Source organism: Cherax quadricarinatus, chromosome 30 (genome assembly GCF_038502225.1).
Source record: "Cherax quadricarinatus isolate ZL_2023a chromosome 30, ASM3850222v1, whole genome shotgun sequence".
Taxonomy (NCBI): domain Eukaryota; kingdom Metazoa; phylum Arthropoda; class Malacostraca; order Decapoda; family Parastacidae; genus Cherax; species Cherax quadricarinatus.
In genome coordinates, this window is record NC_091321.1 from 19,232,418 (window position 1) to 19,250,271 (window position 17,854).

General features: G+C 39.4%; 1 protein-coding gene across 1 annotated transcript in view; it reads left to right on the plus strand.

Moving 5' to 3' along the window:
- The window catches only part of LOC128692515 (pseudouridylate synthase RPUSD2), a 141,570-nt gene that overhangs the window by 99,938 nt on the left and 23,778 nt on the right, over positions 1 to 17,854 (plus strand). The window contains exons 4-6 of the mRNA XM_070090117.1: positions 4,762 to 4,883; positions 5,801 to 5,901; positions 14,104 to 14,191. Of these exons, the coding sequence (XP_069946218.1) occupies positions 4,762 to 4,883; positions 5,801 to 5,901; positions 14,104 to 14,191 (311 nt within the window). The remainder of the gene's footprint in view (positions 1 to 4,761; positions 4,884 to 5,800; positions 5,902 to 14,103; positions 14,192 to 17,854) is intronic.

The window sequence follows — 17,854 nt, forward strand, 5'->3', positions numbered from 1 at the left end:
CGGACAGGATGGATAAAGACAAATTCAGTATTATGCGATCCTTTATTGGTAATATTTTGCTCACACAGTGGACTTGATCAGGTCACAAATAGATCTGTTTGTGGCTTGATAAACCCCACTGTGTGGGCGAAATGTTGTCAATAAAGGATTGAATTATACTTTTGTGTCTTCATCCAGCATTACCACATCCTGTTAGTCCGTTGTAAGTGAAGTTTGGATGTGACCAATAGGAAATTGTTGATTTTTATATTGTGTTTGTAATGTTCTTTGCTGAAGACACCAGAATTCCAAATGAAAGTGGCATTCATGGAAGACAGTGAATCTTCAAGGGATATAAGTACTCCAGTGGTTACCTGGAGGTTATTCTGGGGATCAACGCCCCCGCGGCCCGGTCCATGACCAGGCCTCAAACAATATGATGTTCAATAACAATAAGTTTCAATTGCTCTCCTATGGAAGAATGGAGAAGGAAATAAAGACAACTGGAGTACAGGACAAACTCAAATCATTCAATAGTGTGGAAGCTTCATGTGCGAGATTTAGGAGTAGTGATGTTAGATCTCACATTCGAGGATCACAACACTGTTTCTCTTGCTGCTGCAAGGAAAATGATCGGCTGGATACTTAGAACTTTCAAGACAAAGAGATGCTAAGCCAATGATGATACTCTTCAAGTTGTTCTCTACAGGCAGGAACACTGCTGTATATTATCAGCTCCCTTTAAGGCTCAACAAGGAGAAATTTCAACTACTCAGGTATGGGAAACTTGAGGAAATTAAAAATGTATCAAGGTATACGACAAATGCTAACCATACAAGAGCTGAAAAGTAATGTGAAGGACCTGAGAATGATAATGTCAGAGGATCTCACCTTCAAATACCACAACAGTATATCTACCTCGTCTACTAGGAAAATGATAGGATGGATAATGAGAACCTTCAAAACTAGGGATGCCAAGCCCATGATGATTCTCTTCAAATCGCTTGTGCTCTGTAGGCTGGAATACTGCTGTACACTAAAGGCCCCCTTCAAGGCTGGCGACATTGCAGACCTGGAGAGTGTACAAAGAACTTTCACGGCACACATAAGTACAATATGTTACCTAAATTACTGGGAACAGTTGAAGGTCCTTGATCTGTATTCCCTGGGATGCAGGCGAGAGGGATGCATGATAAAATACACTGGGAAGGTCCTGGAGGGATCGGTACCAAACCTGCACATGAAAATCACTCTCTATGAAAGCAAAAGACTTGGCAGGAGGTGCAACATTCCCCCAATGAAAAGTAGGGGTGCCACGAGTACATCAAGAGACAACACAGTAAGTGTCTGGGGCCCAAGATTGTTCAACTGCCTCCCAGCATACATAAGGGGGATTACCAATAGACCCCTGACTACCTTTAAGAAGGCATTGGACAGGCACCTAAAGTCAGTACCTGATCAACCGGGCTGTGGTTCACATGTCAGCTTGAGTGCGGCCAGCAGTAACAGCCTGGTTGAGCAGACCCTGATTCGCTATGAGGCCTGGTCTCGGACCGAGCCGCAGGGGCATTGACCCTCGAAACCCTCTCCAGGTAAACTCCAGGTAAGGTAGGCGAGATTGCTGAGCTAGAAAACATACAGAGAGCATGCACTGCCTGTATACACTCAATGAAACATTTAAACTACTGGGAATACATGAAATTCCTTCAAATGTATTCCTTGAAATGTAGGTGAGAAAGGTGCATCATAATTTACACATGGAAAATCTTGGAGGGGCTGGTTCCAAACCTGCACACCAGGATCACTCTATATAAAAGCAAGATACCTGGGCACATGATGCAAAGTATACCTCCAATAAAAAGCAGGGAAGCAACAAGTACACTTAATGAACTTGAGCATCAGAGGTCCCTGACTCTTCAACGCCCTCCCTCTATGCATAAGGGAAATTGCCAACAAACCCCTGGCTGTCTTTAAGAGGGAACTAGACAAGTTTCTAAAATTAGTTCCTATAGTTTGTATGTTGCACTGTGTGTGGCCAACAATAACAGTCTAGTTGATCAGGCCTTCATCCACCGGTCTGGGACTAGACCATGGGGGTGTTGACCCTCAGAAGCATGTTCAGGTAGCCTGTATGTCATGCAACCACCTTAGGCTTCTGCTAATACTGAGATAACACAACCCTGGTGGGACATCTATAGTTAAATCCAACACAGAATGGTACCTGGAAATCACTCCCTCTCCTGTTTGTCCCCTATATTACTACCCCCCCCCCCCAAGTGCACCTTAATGTAATACACCAAGTTAAAACCGGTCATTGGTCATATCTACCATGCCATTTACCCTGTGCTAGACAGAGTTGGTTGATGAGAGCGAGGCGATGCTAGTTGGTCAGCATACCCTACTGTCGTGGATCACTTTGTCTAGTTTCAAAGTCTTTCCTGTGTCTAGGAATTAGAGGAGGTGAACCTCTTACTGTTTCCTCAAAAGCTCTGGCAGTTTTTGCAGCTAACAGTAGAGGTATAACACTTATATCTGGGTCATGCATATTAGCAGAAAAATAATCTGGAAGTCAGCTTTTTCTTAACTGCAGCAATTAACTGAGTCAGATAAACAAATAGTCTTAAACTTGACTCCATAAAACACAGGCGATCCAGGAAGATGCATCATAATCTATGCCTGGAGGAACAATTTTCAAATCTGCACCTTGAAATTACTCCTTATGAGAGCAAGAAACTTGGCAGACAGTGCAAAATACCCTTATGAAAAATGAGTACAACAAATACATAAGATATAACTCAAAAGTGTAAAAGGCCCCAAGACTTCAACATCCTCCTATCATATACGAGGGGAATTTCCAACGGACCCGTAAGTCTCTTGAAGAGGAAACTGATAGGGTTTTCCAGATAATTTCTGAACAGCTGGGCTAATCAGAAATTATCTAAACTGCAAGCTGCTTACACAGATTACCAAACTGATCAGGCTAGTAACCACGAGGCCTGGTCTTGTACCAGTCTGTAGAGCCACTGACCCTTGAAACCATCAACATGTAACTATCACTTTAAAAGTACTGTGTAATCACTAAATAACATACCCATTAAGAGTAATACAGTCCTTAACAAATTACTAGAAGGGGGAAAATAATAAACATCACTTCATCATTCAAACATTACTTTGGCATGTGCTAGGTAATGAAAACCATTACAGGGCGTTTCAAAAAGATGAACCCAACCGGTATGGCCTCATGATTAAACGTTGCCTTAACACACACCAGACAGTTGTATGAAGGTTTGCAAGTCCACTGGTCGTGGCAGCCAAGAACTTGTGATACCTCTTACGACTGTCTGGTGTGTGTTAAGGCAATGTTTAGTCATGAGGCCATACCGGTTGGGTACATTTTTTTCCAACACCCTAATAAGGATATCTGTAGGAAAATCAAGGTTTTGAAAGATGACAGTATGCTCCATTAACCAAGAATCAGCATGGACTTTGTAATAAAAGATTCTGCCTAATTAATATTAAAATTGCTCATCTGCATAGAAAGATGCATGTAAAGCAGTTATAGGATGTGAATAACAGAATGCTGGACTTCACGGCTAAAAATGTTTCAGTATGAAACAAGAGAAACAGTACTCACTACAACACACTGGTCACATCTCACATTGTACATGCTCTTTATTCCTGAATTCCAAAGTACATGTACTGTACATAAAAGATGAAAATACACTAGAGTTGATGCAGAAACAAGCAGTTACACTTTGACCTTTAATAAAAGAAATAAATCTTATACATATAGAAAACCTCAAAGAACTAAACTTACTTTCTTCCAGGAAGCAGAGATTTCAGTATCTAATTCAAAACTTAAGATAATTAAGAACTTTGATACACTAAAGCCAGCTGTTAGAAGTGCAAGGCGATGGGAAATATTTGTGCAAAAACTCAGAACTTCATGAACTCACCTAGTTGTGGTATTAGGGGTCAAATATCAGCTCCTGGCCTTGCCTCATTGGACCTATCAGTAATACAAAATAGTATCAGGACTTGGTTTTTATTGAACAAAATTACTCTCCACTGTCATAAATTCAAACACAATACATTAATTTATAAAAAATAGTTTGAAAATTTTTAAACTGATATAAATACAATATAAAGGTTAACATACACATGTGCAAAACTACATCCTTGTTACCTTCTTTTATGGCAGGATGTTAATTATAGTATTATATTCATGGGGAAGTGCTAAACAAATAGTCATTACCTCAGGAATGGTAGGTAATCAGGTTTGATATAAGGAAGGGGATGGTAGCTCTGATTACTTAGATCAAGAGCTCTTTGTCCACATCAAATCATTCATCCTATAAGGAAGATGCAGATAAAGTATATGGTCAATATGGAGTACGAGTACAGAGAACCCTCTCATTAATGGACTAATGGAGGGAGGGGGTGTTCAGTACTGTACTGCCAATCATCTGAAACTTCCAAATTATGAAATTAAATTTTCATGGTCATCCAGTAATCTTCTGAATTAGTGAACTTAAGTCTGCAAATGCTAAAGACAAGCAGACTCTAAGAATATGGGTATTATAACCAGCAGTATCACAGGACAGTACTGTACTGTATAGTAGCAATATGCTGATAGGCTGAATTAATGAGGTAATGTCCTTAATGGTCACATGCTGGTGTCTATCATTTAGATTGGACTTATATGAGAGCATAATGTTCTAATCGAAGCAGCAGCAGGATTTCAGCAGCCAGTTGACTTGTGTGTGTTACTTCTTCCTGCAGGTCTAAGGAAGGTCTACCCTTACTACTTCACATTCACAACTTTCACCAAGGGTCGCTGGGTAGGAGAGAAGATCCTTGATGTATTTGCCAAGGAGTTTCGTGCCCACCCTGCCGAGGAGTATGTGAGTACTGAGTCAGGTCCACCAGTAAGTGAGTACTACTGAGTTAGGTCACTAGTGGTTGACATAATATTTTGTTGATTAAAAAGCATAGTAATTTTGATATTTAACAAGATCTAGTAAATACCAACATTAGAATAACTTGAAGACATTATATGGTGCTAAAGCCATGACTCAATTTATAAGTTAACTGCATTAAGCATTTAAGAGTAAACAAACAACTGGAGTAGAAATGAACCTGATGCAAAATGCTGATACACATTAATATAATTATTTATATTAGTTATAAATTTTCTAGAGACTTATGACTAAAGCTGGTTCATCTCTTATCAAAGTGTTTATTTATTAAAAAAGAGATTTAAGAAATTAAAAATGGGTAGCTAATGTATTTAAAGCAGAGTACTGCAACCTAATCTAGAATATTAATTGATTAATAGCATAAATTACTGATTTAAATGTTATTGGATTAAGGGTCTAAATATGCTTAGTCTGAACCACCTGTTGGTTCCCCACTTTTCTTATGTAACAGGAAATAAATAGTTTTTTCACAAGCAAGTGTTATTAAATGAATTATTATTCATGCAATGTTCAGAGAAGCTTTTTTTAAAGCCTTTGCTGTAATTGAAACACTCATTTCTCATTTTATATCAAGAGGCACTTTAGTAGTTAATACGTACATTACAAAGTGTCTTGCTTCAAGTATCATTACGTACACATACTTTATATATTAATCTAAACACATTGATCAAAATAATTTTAGTTGCACTAGCCAGGAAGAGCCCAAGAGCAGCTCCAGTGCAGTCAGAGAAATAACATCTCATACAAGAGAAATATCTAGATAAATTTTATAACTCGAAATTAAATTTTTCCCCCATAATTTTGTCAAATTCACTGTCCACTAATGAGATCATCTTCCCTAGGAACGGTGCATCAAGAGTGGGACGTTAACGGTCAACTATGAGAAGGTTGACACAGACTACAGACTTAAACACAATGACCTGCTCGCTAACATTGTCCACAGGTACTGCTACCTTGGCCAGCCCACAGGCTTCTTCACAGCCATTCTAGTTGCGTCTTAGGTAGTTTTGCTAGAGGCTAAAATATTTTGAAAACTTTAAACTATGCATTTTTCAAGTTTCTATCCAGGTTCAAATATTTTTCGTCTTATAGTTTTAGTTTTCAGTCACTTTGTGCACTTTTTAAAATTGTTTCAGTTTCATAATGATAACTAATTTTTTTTGGCAGAATTGTAGGTTAGGCTCCTTGGCTTCATTAAAATTAATTTGAGTAAAAAATAATATTTATTTGCTAACATAGTAAAACTAGGAATGATAAAAATAAACTGTTTATGTGGAGATGTCTTTCTAAAAGCACCACAGTGGAAAATAAATGTAAAACATAAGCTTGTGTGGGGTCAAAAGTGTTAATCAGAAAAGCTGATAAGGCTTATATTAGTGCCCAATGTCATCAGAGAAGTAAATAGAGTTGTTGCAAATAATCTAGTTATTTTTCATATACATACATATTTAGGACGACAATACTTTAGTTTTAAATTAGATATCTTGAGTGATAAGAAATAACAATATTTTTATGAAAGTTAAAAATGACTTTATTAAAAAATTATTTTTAGATTTTAGTACCAAGTAATGTCAGAAAACACCAAATAGTAATTGCATAGACTGGAACAAAATATTGGTAAATGGCTTTTTTTATTAACTAATATACAGTATATTCTATTGTGTATATACTGTCTGACAGTAGGGAGATGATTTATAAAATGACTGGGAGACTGGCACCAGTATGAAAGTGAATAAACTTCTAAATAAAAAAGTGATCTTTAATAAGTTAAGGCTACTTTAAGATGTATGTTAAAGCAACAAGTTTCGGTATAATAAACTGTTTGGTTAAAATTATGAGTATAGTACAATGACAGACAAAATAAACTAACAACACTGTACCACCTGACAGTGTATGACAGCAGGAACACTGTACCACCTGGCATTGTATGACAGAAGGAAACCATCAGGAATATAGCTTTAAAGAGATGCAAGGTTATTTGTATGCACCATAAAAAAAACATTATTTGAACTTATAAGTCAATTCAATCATGTAGGCTTTGTAGCTTTATCACAGCCACCATCCTTTATATATAAAAGTAAGGCATTTAACTCTTCTTCACTTCTGATAGATATTCTAACGGCAAAGTTCCTAATCAATCTTAAGAAAGTGGTTGCTCCCTAGTGTTACACAAGACTAATTAATAAATCTGTGTTTAACAAATTTTACATTTACATTATATGGCAAAACCAAAACATTCTCATGTTTATATAGTACTTATTCTGCTTTCAGTGCCATTGTACAGAAAGTCGTCTTGGCAATATAAGAAGCAGTATTATCATTTAAGATATGGAAAGCATTAAATTTTGTTGATACCTGGAGAGGGTTTTAGGGATCAACTTTCTAAGAGTTTATACAATTATGGATTATTATATGACCATAAGGGTCATATAGTTATACAGTCATGGAAAGGTGACTGTGATATTAGAACAAAGTGATGGTATATACAGTACTGTATATGACTGTTTCAGTTAACCCGTAAATGGTCCAAATGTATGTATGCGTTCTTACCGCTAGTGCCCCGAACGTATATGTAAGTTTTATTTTTCATTCCTTCAAAATTGGCACGATAGGCCCGAGTCGCCTAGACAGGACAGAATGGGTCTGCGCACTCAGTGTGCGCATTATGGAAAAAATTCGGGGACGCCTGGGTTCTGCATGGTAGCACCAGTTACAGTCAGGTCAATCTTGGGTCAACATAATGGCACATTCTCGTGATTCACTCACGCCTCATCGTTTAACACACTACTATTCAAGGAAAGTGATATAGAACGTGAGTTTAGTGGATTTGACAGCAATGTGGCCACTAATAATCAAGGAATTAGTGAAAATATCGATGATAAACCAGATGACCCTCAGCCCATCACTTCTGAGGTGGCCAGTGTGGCCACACCAGACCCTAGGCCAAGCATTTCAAGGGTGGCCAATGTGGCCACACAAGACCCTGGGCCAAGCACCTCTTGAGTGGTGAATGTTACCTATAAGCAATTACGCAATAGGAAATTATCATTTTCCCGGTGTTTTAGTGATAGTGATGTAAGTGACGATGAGATTGATTTTATGCCATTCAGGAATTCGTCTAGTGATAGTGAAATTCATTATTCACCAGTGAAGCGTACTTTTAGGTGTCATTGCTTACGTTCAGCAGTGTGCTATATACAGTGGACCCCCAGTTTACGATCAGCTCCCAATGCGACCAATTATGTAAGTGTATTTATGTAAGTGCGTTTGTACGTGTATGTTTGGGGGTCTGAAATGGACTAATCTACTTCACAATATTCCTTATGGGAACAAATTCGTTCAGTAATGGCACCTGAACATACTTCTGGGATGAAATAATATCGTAAGCCGGGGTTCCACTGTATATGCAGTCCCCAAGGGTCGTGGGAGGTCACAATCCAAAACCCCGGCCACTGATAGTGATAGTGATCATGAAGGTGAATATGCGGGGATGGAGGATGTAGTGGTGGGTGGCACAGTGCTTGGACCACAATGGTCAGTGAGTGGACAGACAAAGGATCCCCCAGCACCCCCTCAACCATGTGCTGCCTCCACTCCTGTTCCCCCTCCTGCTCCCCCATGCCACAGGTCCACCCTGCACCACGTGACCATGAATGGAACTGGACACAAAGTATATTCGTGCCACAGCCTTGTGATTTTGTTGCGAGTGGAAGTGGTATCCTGCTAGAATGTCCTATAACAAATGAATCTACAGAGTTAGACTCTTTCCAGTTATATTTTGACGAGCTGATAATGAACTTGATAGCGACCAAGACGAACAATTATTACCGCTATATCATGGACAACACAGCAGAGGTTGGAGAATCATCACGTCTGCGCAGGTGAAAAGATACAACAGTGGCTGAAATGTATTTATCCCTTGCCACTGTAATACTTATGCCACATACCTATAAGAACAATATACATAACTACTGGTCCACAGACCACTTCATCAGTGCTCCAGTCTTCCGTGACTTCCTTCCCTGAAACTAGATTCGCTCTGTTGCTATGAATGTTGCACTTCTCAGACAGGAATATGTCCAACAGAAATGACCTTCTAAACAAAATCCGAGAAGTGTTCACGTATTTGAAGCAGAAATTCAGTGCATACTTTTACCCCTTCAAGAACATTGTTGTTGATGAGTCCTTGATTCTGTTCAAGGGACACCTGTCATTCAAGCAATATATACTGAGAAAATGTAATCACTTTGATATAAAACTGTTTGTGTGTGACTGTGAGAGTGGTCTTGTGTTGGATGTCATTGTATACACCAGGAGAGACACACTTGATGATGACAGACGGATGTTGGGCATTTCTGATGATGTTCGCTGGATGATGGAACCATACTTTGGCAAGGGCCATACACTGCACACAGACAACTGGTATACAAGCCCTATCCTCACTGATTTCCTACGTGTGAACAATACTGATATATGTGAAACAGTGAGAAGGAATAGAAAACATATGCCAAAGTTCAGTGGAGGCAGTGTTGAAGGTGCAGTGCAAGTGTTTCATGCTAATGACATCATGGCACTGACATGACATGACAAACAGAACGTGACATTGCTGTCAACCATCCACAGAAATGAGATGGTACAAACAGACAAAGTGAACTGGGACACCAATGAACGTATTGTCAAGCCAGCTGCTGTTATGGACTATACGAACAATATGCGATTAGGTGAGAAGCATGACATGATGATAGGGTTTGTTGACTGTGTGCGTAGGAGTCGCAAGTGGTATATAAAACTGTTTTTCCACCTTGTAGACATCGCAGTGCTCAATGCATTCAATATGTATGAAATAAAGATTGGAAAACGACAACGTTTTGCAGAAGTCTCCATAAATGTCGTAAAAACGATAGCAAAAAGGTATGGTGCCACACCTGTACCTGCCCCTCAACAGTGACTTGCCCCACTGGCTGTGGTTGTGGGACAAGTGCCAGACTGAATCATCCCTAACTGTCACTACCTGGTACCAATACCACCTACCCCAAAGAAGAAGAATTCCCAGAAAAAGTGTGTTGTGTGTGCTACCCCCACAAAATGACTCCAACAGTGGAAGGACACATGATTCATGTGTCACCAGTGTGGGGTGGCACTCTGTATGAATCCATACTTCATAGAGTATCACACAATCGTGGAATTCTAGAAACATAAGTGGGACATGTAAATACTTGTATATAGTTATAGATAATAGAATGTGATTCAGCCAGGTGTGCTAAATCACCTATCAGTGTGTGCATGTGTGTTTGTGACAGTATAATAATAATTTCGTATATAATATTCATGTATAAACAACAAATGGCATTGAAATAAAAATATTTACTATAAAACATAATTATCATATCATAAAAACCAAGAAAATTAAAAAAAAAAAAATGGAAAAAACGGTAAATGTGTAGAATTTCTGCAAGCGGCAGCACTCCATGTTGCCGTCAGGTGATCGCCAAGTGCCAACTTCACTGCCTGATATCTTGGTAAGTACTGACCCTAATTTTTTTTTATCCTATAGCACTTAAAAAAGTGCTATTTATTTCTATAATTTTTTTTTTTTAAATATTCAGGGTGTTGGGTGAGAAAACGTATATATATACGTTTGGACTGTTTAGGGGATAATATATGGCTATACTCAAGTGGTAGCAGTTAAGGTATAAAATATTTCACAAGCATACAACAAGAGCCACCGTGAAAAAAACTTACCTGGAGAGGGTTTTGGGGGTCAACGCCCCCGCGGCTCGGTCTGAGACCAGGCCTCGTGGTGGATCAGGGTCTGATCAACTAGGATGTTACTGCTGACTACACACAAACTGACATACGAACCACAGCCCGGCTGGTCAGGTACTGACTTTAGGTGCCTGTCCAGTGCCTTCTTGAAGACAGCCAGGGGTCTATTGGTAATCCCCCCTTATGTATGCTGGGAAGCAGTTGAACAGTCTTCGGCCCCTGACACTTATTGTGTTGTCTCTCAGTGTACTCATGGCGCCCCTGCTTTTCATTGGGGGCATGTTGCATCTCCTGAGTCTTTTGCTTTCATAGGGGGTGATTTTCGTGTACAAGTTTGACAGGTACTAATCCCTCTAGGATTTTCCAAGTGTATATTATCATGCATCTCTCTCGCCTGCATTCCAGGGTCCAGGGAATACAAATCAAGAGACTTCAACCATTCCCAGTAATTTAGGTGCCTTATCATACTTATGTGTGCCGTGAAAGTTCTTTGTACATGTACATTCTCCTTGTCAGCAATTTTGCCTGCCTTGCAGCGGGAAGTTAGTGTACAGCAGTATTCCAGTCTAGAGAGAACAAGCGATTTGAAGAGAATCATCATGGGTTTGGCATCCCTAGTTTTGAAGGTTCTCATTATCCATCCTATCATTTTTCTAGCAGATGTGGTAGGTACATTGTTGTGGTCTTTGAAGGCAAGATCCTCTGACATTATCCCTCAGGTCCTTCACATTACTTTTTCATTCCATTGTATGGTTAAAATTTGTTGTATACCCTGATACAGTTTTAATTTCCTCAAGTTTTCCATATCTGAGTAGTTGAAATTTTTCTTCATTGAATTTCATAATGTTTTGAGTGGCCCATTTGAAGATTTGGCCGATATCCACTTAGAGTCTTGCGGTGTCTTCGGTGGAGGACACTTCATGGCAATTCAGGTGTCATCCGCAAAGGAAGACACAGAGCTATGGCTTACATATCTGCATGTCGAATATGAGGATGAGGAATAGGCTGGGAATGAGTACTGTGCCTTGTGGAACAGAGCTTTTCACTGTAGCTGCCTCAGACTTTACTCTGTTTACTATTGCTCTTGTGTTCTTTTTGTTAGGAAGTTATAGATCCATCTATCAACTCTTCTTGTTATTCCTTTATCATGCATTTTGTGTGCTATTACACCATGGTCACACTTGTCAAAGGCTTTTGCAAAGTCTGTGTATACTACATCTGCATTTTGTTTATCCTCTATAGCATCCAGGACTTTGTCATAGTGGTCCAGTAGCTGGGACAGGCAGGAGCGACCTGCTCTAAACCCGTTGCCCTGGTTTGTGTAATAAAAAAAATAAGGGTTGCCAATGATGATTTTTCTTCAAATAACTTGTACTCTGTAGGTTGGAATATTACTGTACACTAATGGCCCCTTTCAAGCCAGGCAGAACTGCAGACCTGGAGAATATACAGAGAACTTTCACTGCACATATAAGTACAATATAGGACCCAAATTACAGTGGACCCCCGCATAACGATTACCTCTGAATGCGACCAATTATGTAAGTGTATTTATGTAAGTGCGTTTGTACGTGTATGTTTGGGGGTCTGAAATGGACTAATCTACTTCACAATATTCCTTATGGGAACAAATTCGGTCAGTACTGGGACCTGAACATACTTCTGGAGTGAAAAAATATCGTTAACCGGGGGTCCACTGTACTGGGAATGGTTGAAGTCCCATGACCTGTGCTCTGTGGAATGCAGGCGAGAAAGACACATGATAATATACATTAGTGGGCTATTCATACACTTGAAACTTGAAAGACTTGTCTCTCTTATGGAAAAGAAAATCAGAACATAAAATGGATCATGCTTCTTCACTTTGTCTTAAATTTAATGGAAGTAACTACTGTAGATTGTTTAATCTGGGAAGAAAATCTTCAAGACTTTTATTACACAGTCATGAGCAAATATCATTTGCATATCTCATCCATTTAGAAGGAGAGAGTACAATATCTTTCTAAATCTTACTCTCGAAGAATTCCATTTATAATTTGGATGAAAGCAGCAACATTTACTGTAATGTTGTGACAAGTTATGCAAACAGCCGAGAATCTTATTATGTCATTCCTAGTGCTTGGCTGCCAGTCTACATAGTCAGGAAGAGGTAGAATCAGTGTCACTGTTTTCTACCTCTCTTTAAACCTACATGCATTGTAAATAATTGAAATAAAAACAGTTTGTAATACCGAAAAGTTTTAGTTACTTTTATGCACATCTAAAGGTAATCTTCACCATTTAAGGTTGTGTACATGTGGCAAGCAGGACTGTTCTGTCCAGCATTGGTGCCAGCATTCCTGACATGTTCTGAACCACTCTACTCTAATATGCTCTGCCCAAGCACATTTATTTGAACTTAATCTGCCACCGATGATAAAACCTAAAATGCCTCCATTACCATTTTGAATTTGGCAATTGAAACATCTGTTGTGTGTGTGTGTGTGAGAGAGAGAGAGAGAGAGAGAGAGAGAGAGACACACACACACACAGACAGAAATATGATGTAACAAGAGAGAAGAGCAGACTCATATAATTAAGAGTAATAACAATATCAGTAGATAAAGTATCTTGCCTGGGCCTAATTTAACAAATTAGACATATTTATAATACTGTATATCAACTCGAGTGTAAAATGTAACTGTATAATATTAAGTGCTATTGTGTGAACTATTGCATGCTAATGAGAATAAATGGAATTAAAGAAATAAAATTCAGATAAAGTAAATGACTCATGAAAATGTGAAGAATTTTTTTTATGTGGGTGAGGTGAGTGAGTTTGGATAGCTCTGTGTGTGTGGGAGGGGGTAGGCTCTCTCTCATGCACACACACACGTGTGTGTGCATGAGAGAGAGCAAGGAAGAATGATCTGAGAAGGAAGTGTGGGTAGCAGGGTTCAGGCATGTGGTGGAACAAGAGTGGAGAAAAAAAAAGGTTTAGTGAATTTTGCAAAGCAATGGAGGAGAGGGTGTCTGCAGAGAGAAAGGAATTAGAGAGAAGAGTTGCAGCTGCTGAGGCAAAGGTATAGAGCCAGGAGGAGGAACTGAAGCAGGAAATGGAGCACGAGATAGGAGCAGGAACAGCAATAGCAGGCAAGGGGACTGAAGGAAGGGAAGGAGCTAAGACCTTTATGGAAATGCTATTAGACAACCAGGAGGTCCAGATGATAAGGACAGTAGCAAAGGAGTAGCTCAAATCAGATAAAAGATATGAAAGAGAATGACAGGGAAAGTGAGAGAGCAAGAGAAGAGAGAGCACTACATGCATCACTCCACCGCCCCCGGAACTCACATGGGTGCGAGTGGAGTGAGTTGCAGGTGTGAGCATCACTGGTTTCAGGCACGAGGTACCGGTGACGGCCGAGCAGATCCCCATCGTCCACGTGGATGAGGACTTGGTAGTGGTGGACAAGCCTGCCTCCATTCCTGTAAGTCAGCCACACATGCGCCCACCACTGCCGTATAGATGTAGATACTCACACCCACGCCCCACCTCTCACCTCACTCACTCCTCGCTCTAGCTTTAAACTGACTGAATTTACTGGTTTGGGCAACAACAAAAAAACTTTGAATGTTATGCTATAAATGCTAGGTGATGTGAGGTGAGGTCTTAGTGGGTGCTGTATCCCTACCAGCACTTCGCTCAGTCCCAGATCCTGTGCGTTGTCCCTGCAGCAAAATCCTCCCTTATGTGCATCATATACCCACTCTTCAGCAGTGCACATGCATGATCCTTCACCCACAGGCAGACTTTTTTTTTCTGCCTGCTTTAGAGGTATATTTTGTGGCCACAGAATTTCTTTTATAGACTTTTAAAAGAGCCTTGATTATTAATGATCAGAATACAGTATATCCATATTTTAGTTATTATTCACCATACATAAAGAGGGTTCCAACCTTCACAAGTAAAGACCGAGATACTATATAAAGTTTAAAAGATGAAGCTGTATACCTGCATTTAATAAGTGGGTCAGCAAAATACTTTATATTACTTCTCCAGTGAAAACTTAAAGGTCTCTTTGACTGATTCAATTCTGTAATGATACAGATGAATAAAACTAGTGAATATAATGGATCTGGGTTTCCGAGCGAGGTGGTGGGGGGCGCGGTGAGAGGGCCTTCCCTCTCGTTGTTGCTAAACTTGTGTTTTCAGAGTGTTGGTGGCCGTCGCAGCTTAACTGGGTGTGTGTTGCTGTCATCCGCAGCATTTTCAATAGCTCGCGTTGTGCATTCACATTATTAGAACAGTGCCTATGTTTTTCTAATAATATTCTTAATATAGATGCTAAACGCAGTCGTGTTGTGATTGCTATTGCAGACATGAGACGCCGGTGTTAGCGCGAAACATTGCAATATTACATTTAGATGAGGATTTGGTCGTTCTCGACAAGCCATGTTCCCTGCCGGTGAGTAGTTGCGGCTAGCTTTAACCCAGCTACCTAGCTAGCTGCCTGCCTAGTGTAGCAGGGGTGGGTCTGCAGGACCCCCGCCCCCGGCATGGTGTGGTCAGCACTTTTCAGGCCACGGGGTAACCAGGCACTCTCGTGCGCGTGCCACATCACTGTCTGCATCACGAGCACATAGCTCTCTGCGGCACCCCAAGTCTTCGACAGCTCCACAACGTCCAACAGAGCATAGACGTTCTAACAGCGTAGCCATCCCTCAGGTGGCATTGCAAACTAAACCGTGTGACCCTCCCAATAAATGGCTTAGGTGCGCACTCAAAACAATCACTTCGTTTACATGTCATTGCGTCGACTTTTGTTTATGCGAATAAGTAATAAAAGAGAGAGACTAAGTTTCATTTCTAAAGTATTTTATATATTTTTACACCCACCAAGGCAACAGCCTCCACCACTGCAACCTCCATTCTTCATACTGTATATATAACTACATATATTTTTTACCTTCCCTTGTTCCTCCTCCCTTATCGCATCCTACGTTTCAATTTTAGATTTAGATTTATACTGTATTGCCGTGCCTCAGCTTTGAATACTGGTCATCTTTTGTAAATTACTTGCGTGAATTTGACTCTTGTTTACTACCCCAATTCCCTGAATTCCTCAAGGAGCTGTTAGTTTGACCCTTATGTCATGGAGCTGTTTTCAGTCATTCCTAAAAATTTTTGTTATCAATTTCTGATGCATTTATAAGCTTTAAAGCCTCCCTTTTTGAACTGGATCCTTTGCACCTACAGTGTTGTAAATCCCTGGTTCCTGGCACACATGCGATTGGCTGCCCAACCCCAATTTTGGCCCTTTTTCTTCTCTTTTTTTTTTTTATCACATGGCTATAGCATGATTACCAGTACATAACATTTGTATTTTAGGTACCATTGCAGCATACATTTGCACCCTTAATTTGCTATTTATTTTTGTTTGTTTCAGAGCTATTTCCCAGAGTGGACCTGGCTCAACATAGCAAGCCAAGGATGAATAACTTTTTTTTAAATTTCCAATGGTTTACTTTTTTCGTATATGATTTTCAAATGAGATTGTAACTTGTGTTATCCCTGGCACGAGTAATGATTAAACAGTTTTCCTATTGCCTCCTAAATTCTATTTAAAGTTCTTGTTTCTTTTTTTTCTTTTTTTAGTTTTGCACATTTGCACCCGTTTGTTGTGTGAGTTGCAGGTTTTGTAGATTTGGTCCTTGTCCCTTATTCTGTAAACATCACCAAATTGCAAGCCACAAAAACAAACAGGTGGATTGAACCATCCTCACAAAATTTACAAACCATTAATTTCTTTGATCAAGAACACAGCAATTAACTGTTAACATTCTCAATATGGTACGTAGCTCAACTGATTGTATCAACGGAAAGAATGTCAAAGTGTCAGCTACCTATATATTCGTCTCATCAGTGCACCTGACCTTACATTCAGTCTTGAGTCATTAGCTTCTTGTTGCAAAGTTGCACCTTTTCTTGCTTCTACTACAATTTTCATGGCTTTTGTTTTTAAGAACTTGCGAGTTTATTGTCTTTCCTCACATTTGGTCATGTAATACTCGTACCACAGTCTCTTTTCTGCAGTTCTCCATCTCCAGTCCTTCAAGAGGCACTTATGGAGTTACCTAGGAAAATGCCAATGTTATTTAATTTGTTTCCACTGGCAAAGCATCAATGAATAGCCTTGCCTGTCTTGTTCTATAAAAAAAAGTGAATATCTTTAACTGTTAAATCACTTGTTTCAGTTTGAAATTAACAAAAAAAAAAAAACACTGCTTAAAATTTTATGAATTTCATATTCAAAAACATTTAAACATTGCACTAGTTACTGTGTCAGTGTGGAAACACAAGCATACATTGGTCATGACAAATACAGTATCCTGGTGGCATGTCAGCTGCAACTTCATCAGCTGAATGTATCAGATTTGCATCTACCTCAGTCTATTCTCCTTCCCTTGGTCATCCATACACACACACACATTCCTAACTACAAGCTTTTTACTTAGCCACTTTAAATACAGTGCAGTTTCCCCACATCAAAAGTCTTATTATCCACCTAATCAACAGTTAGATGTATGATCACACTGATAGTCAGTCCTAGCACATCAACATGTAACATTATACATCACATCCCCATTATCCAGAACATTTAGCCTTATCCACATCACTTTTATTTACTTTTATTTACCATATCCATGGTAATAAACACATATTTTCTTACATTATATAGTCATCCAACACCTTATCTGCCACAGTTTAAGAAAACATCAACCTTCCTCACACTAACTTTATACCTTTGGGACTTCTTACTATTGTTGCCAAGGCATCTTAACATGCAACTAACATTGTTAGAACTCATTATCTCATTATCATAATCCATGCTAGGTCCCAAGGTGTTGGGTTGAGCTGACTCAACTTTTGACCCCACAGGGCTGATGGGCTTCATGACCTGAAAGAAAAGAACAGTAAGTAAGGTCAGACTGTCTTTAAAGAAAACCTTCTGACATGTTAATGATAAGAGAGCTTGATCCACACAGCTTCTCTGTACAGTACTTCCAAAAAAAGGATTTTTCTGCCACCCAAATGACACTGTTGATGTAAAAACTGTAATTTACACTGTCTAAATCCTCAATAAAAGATT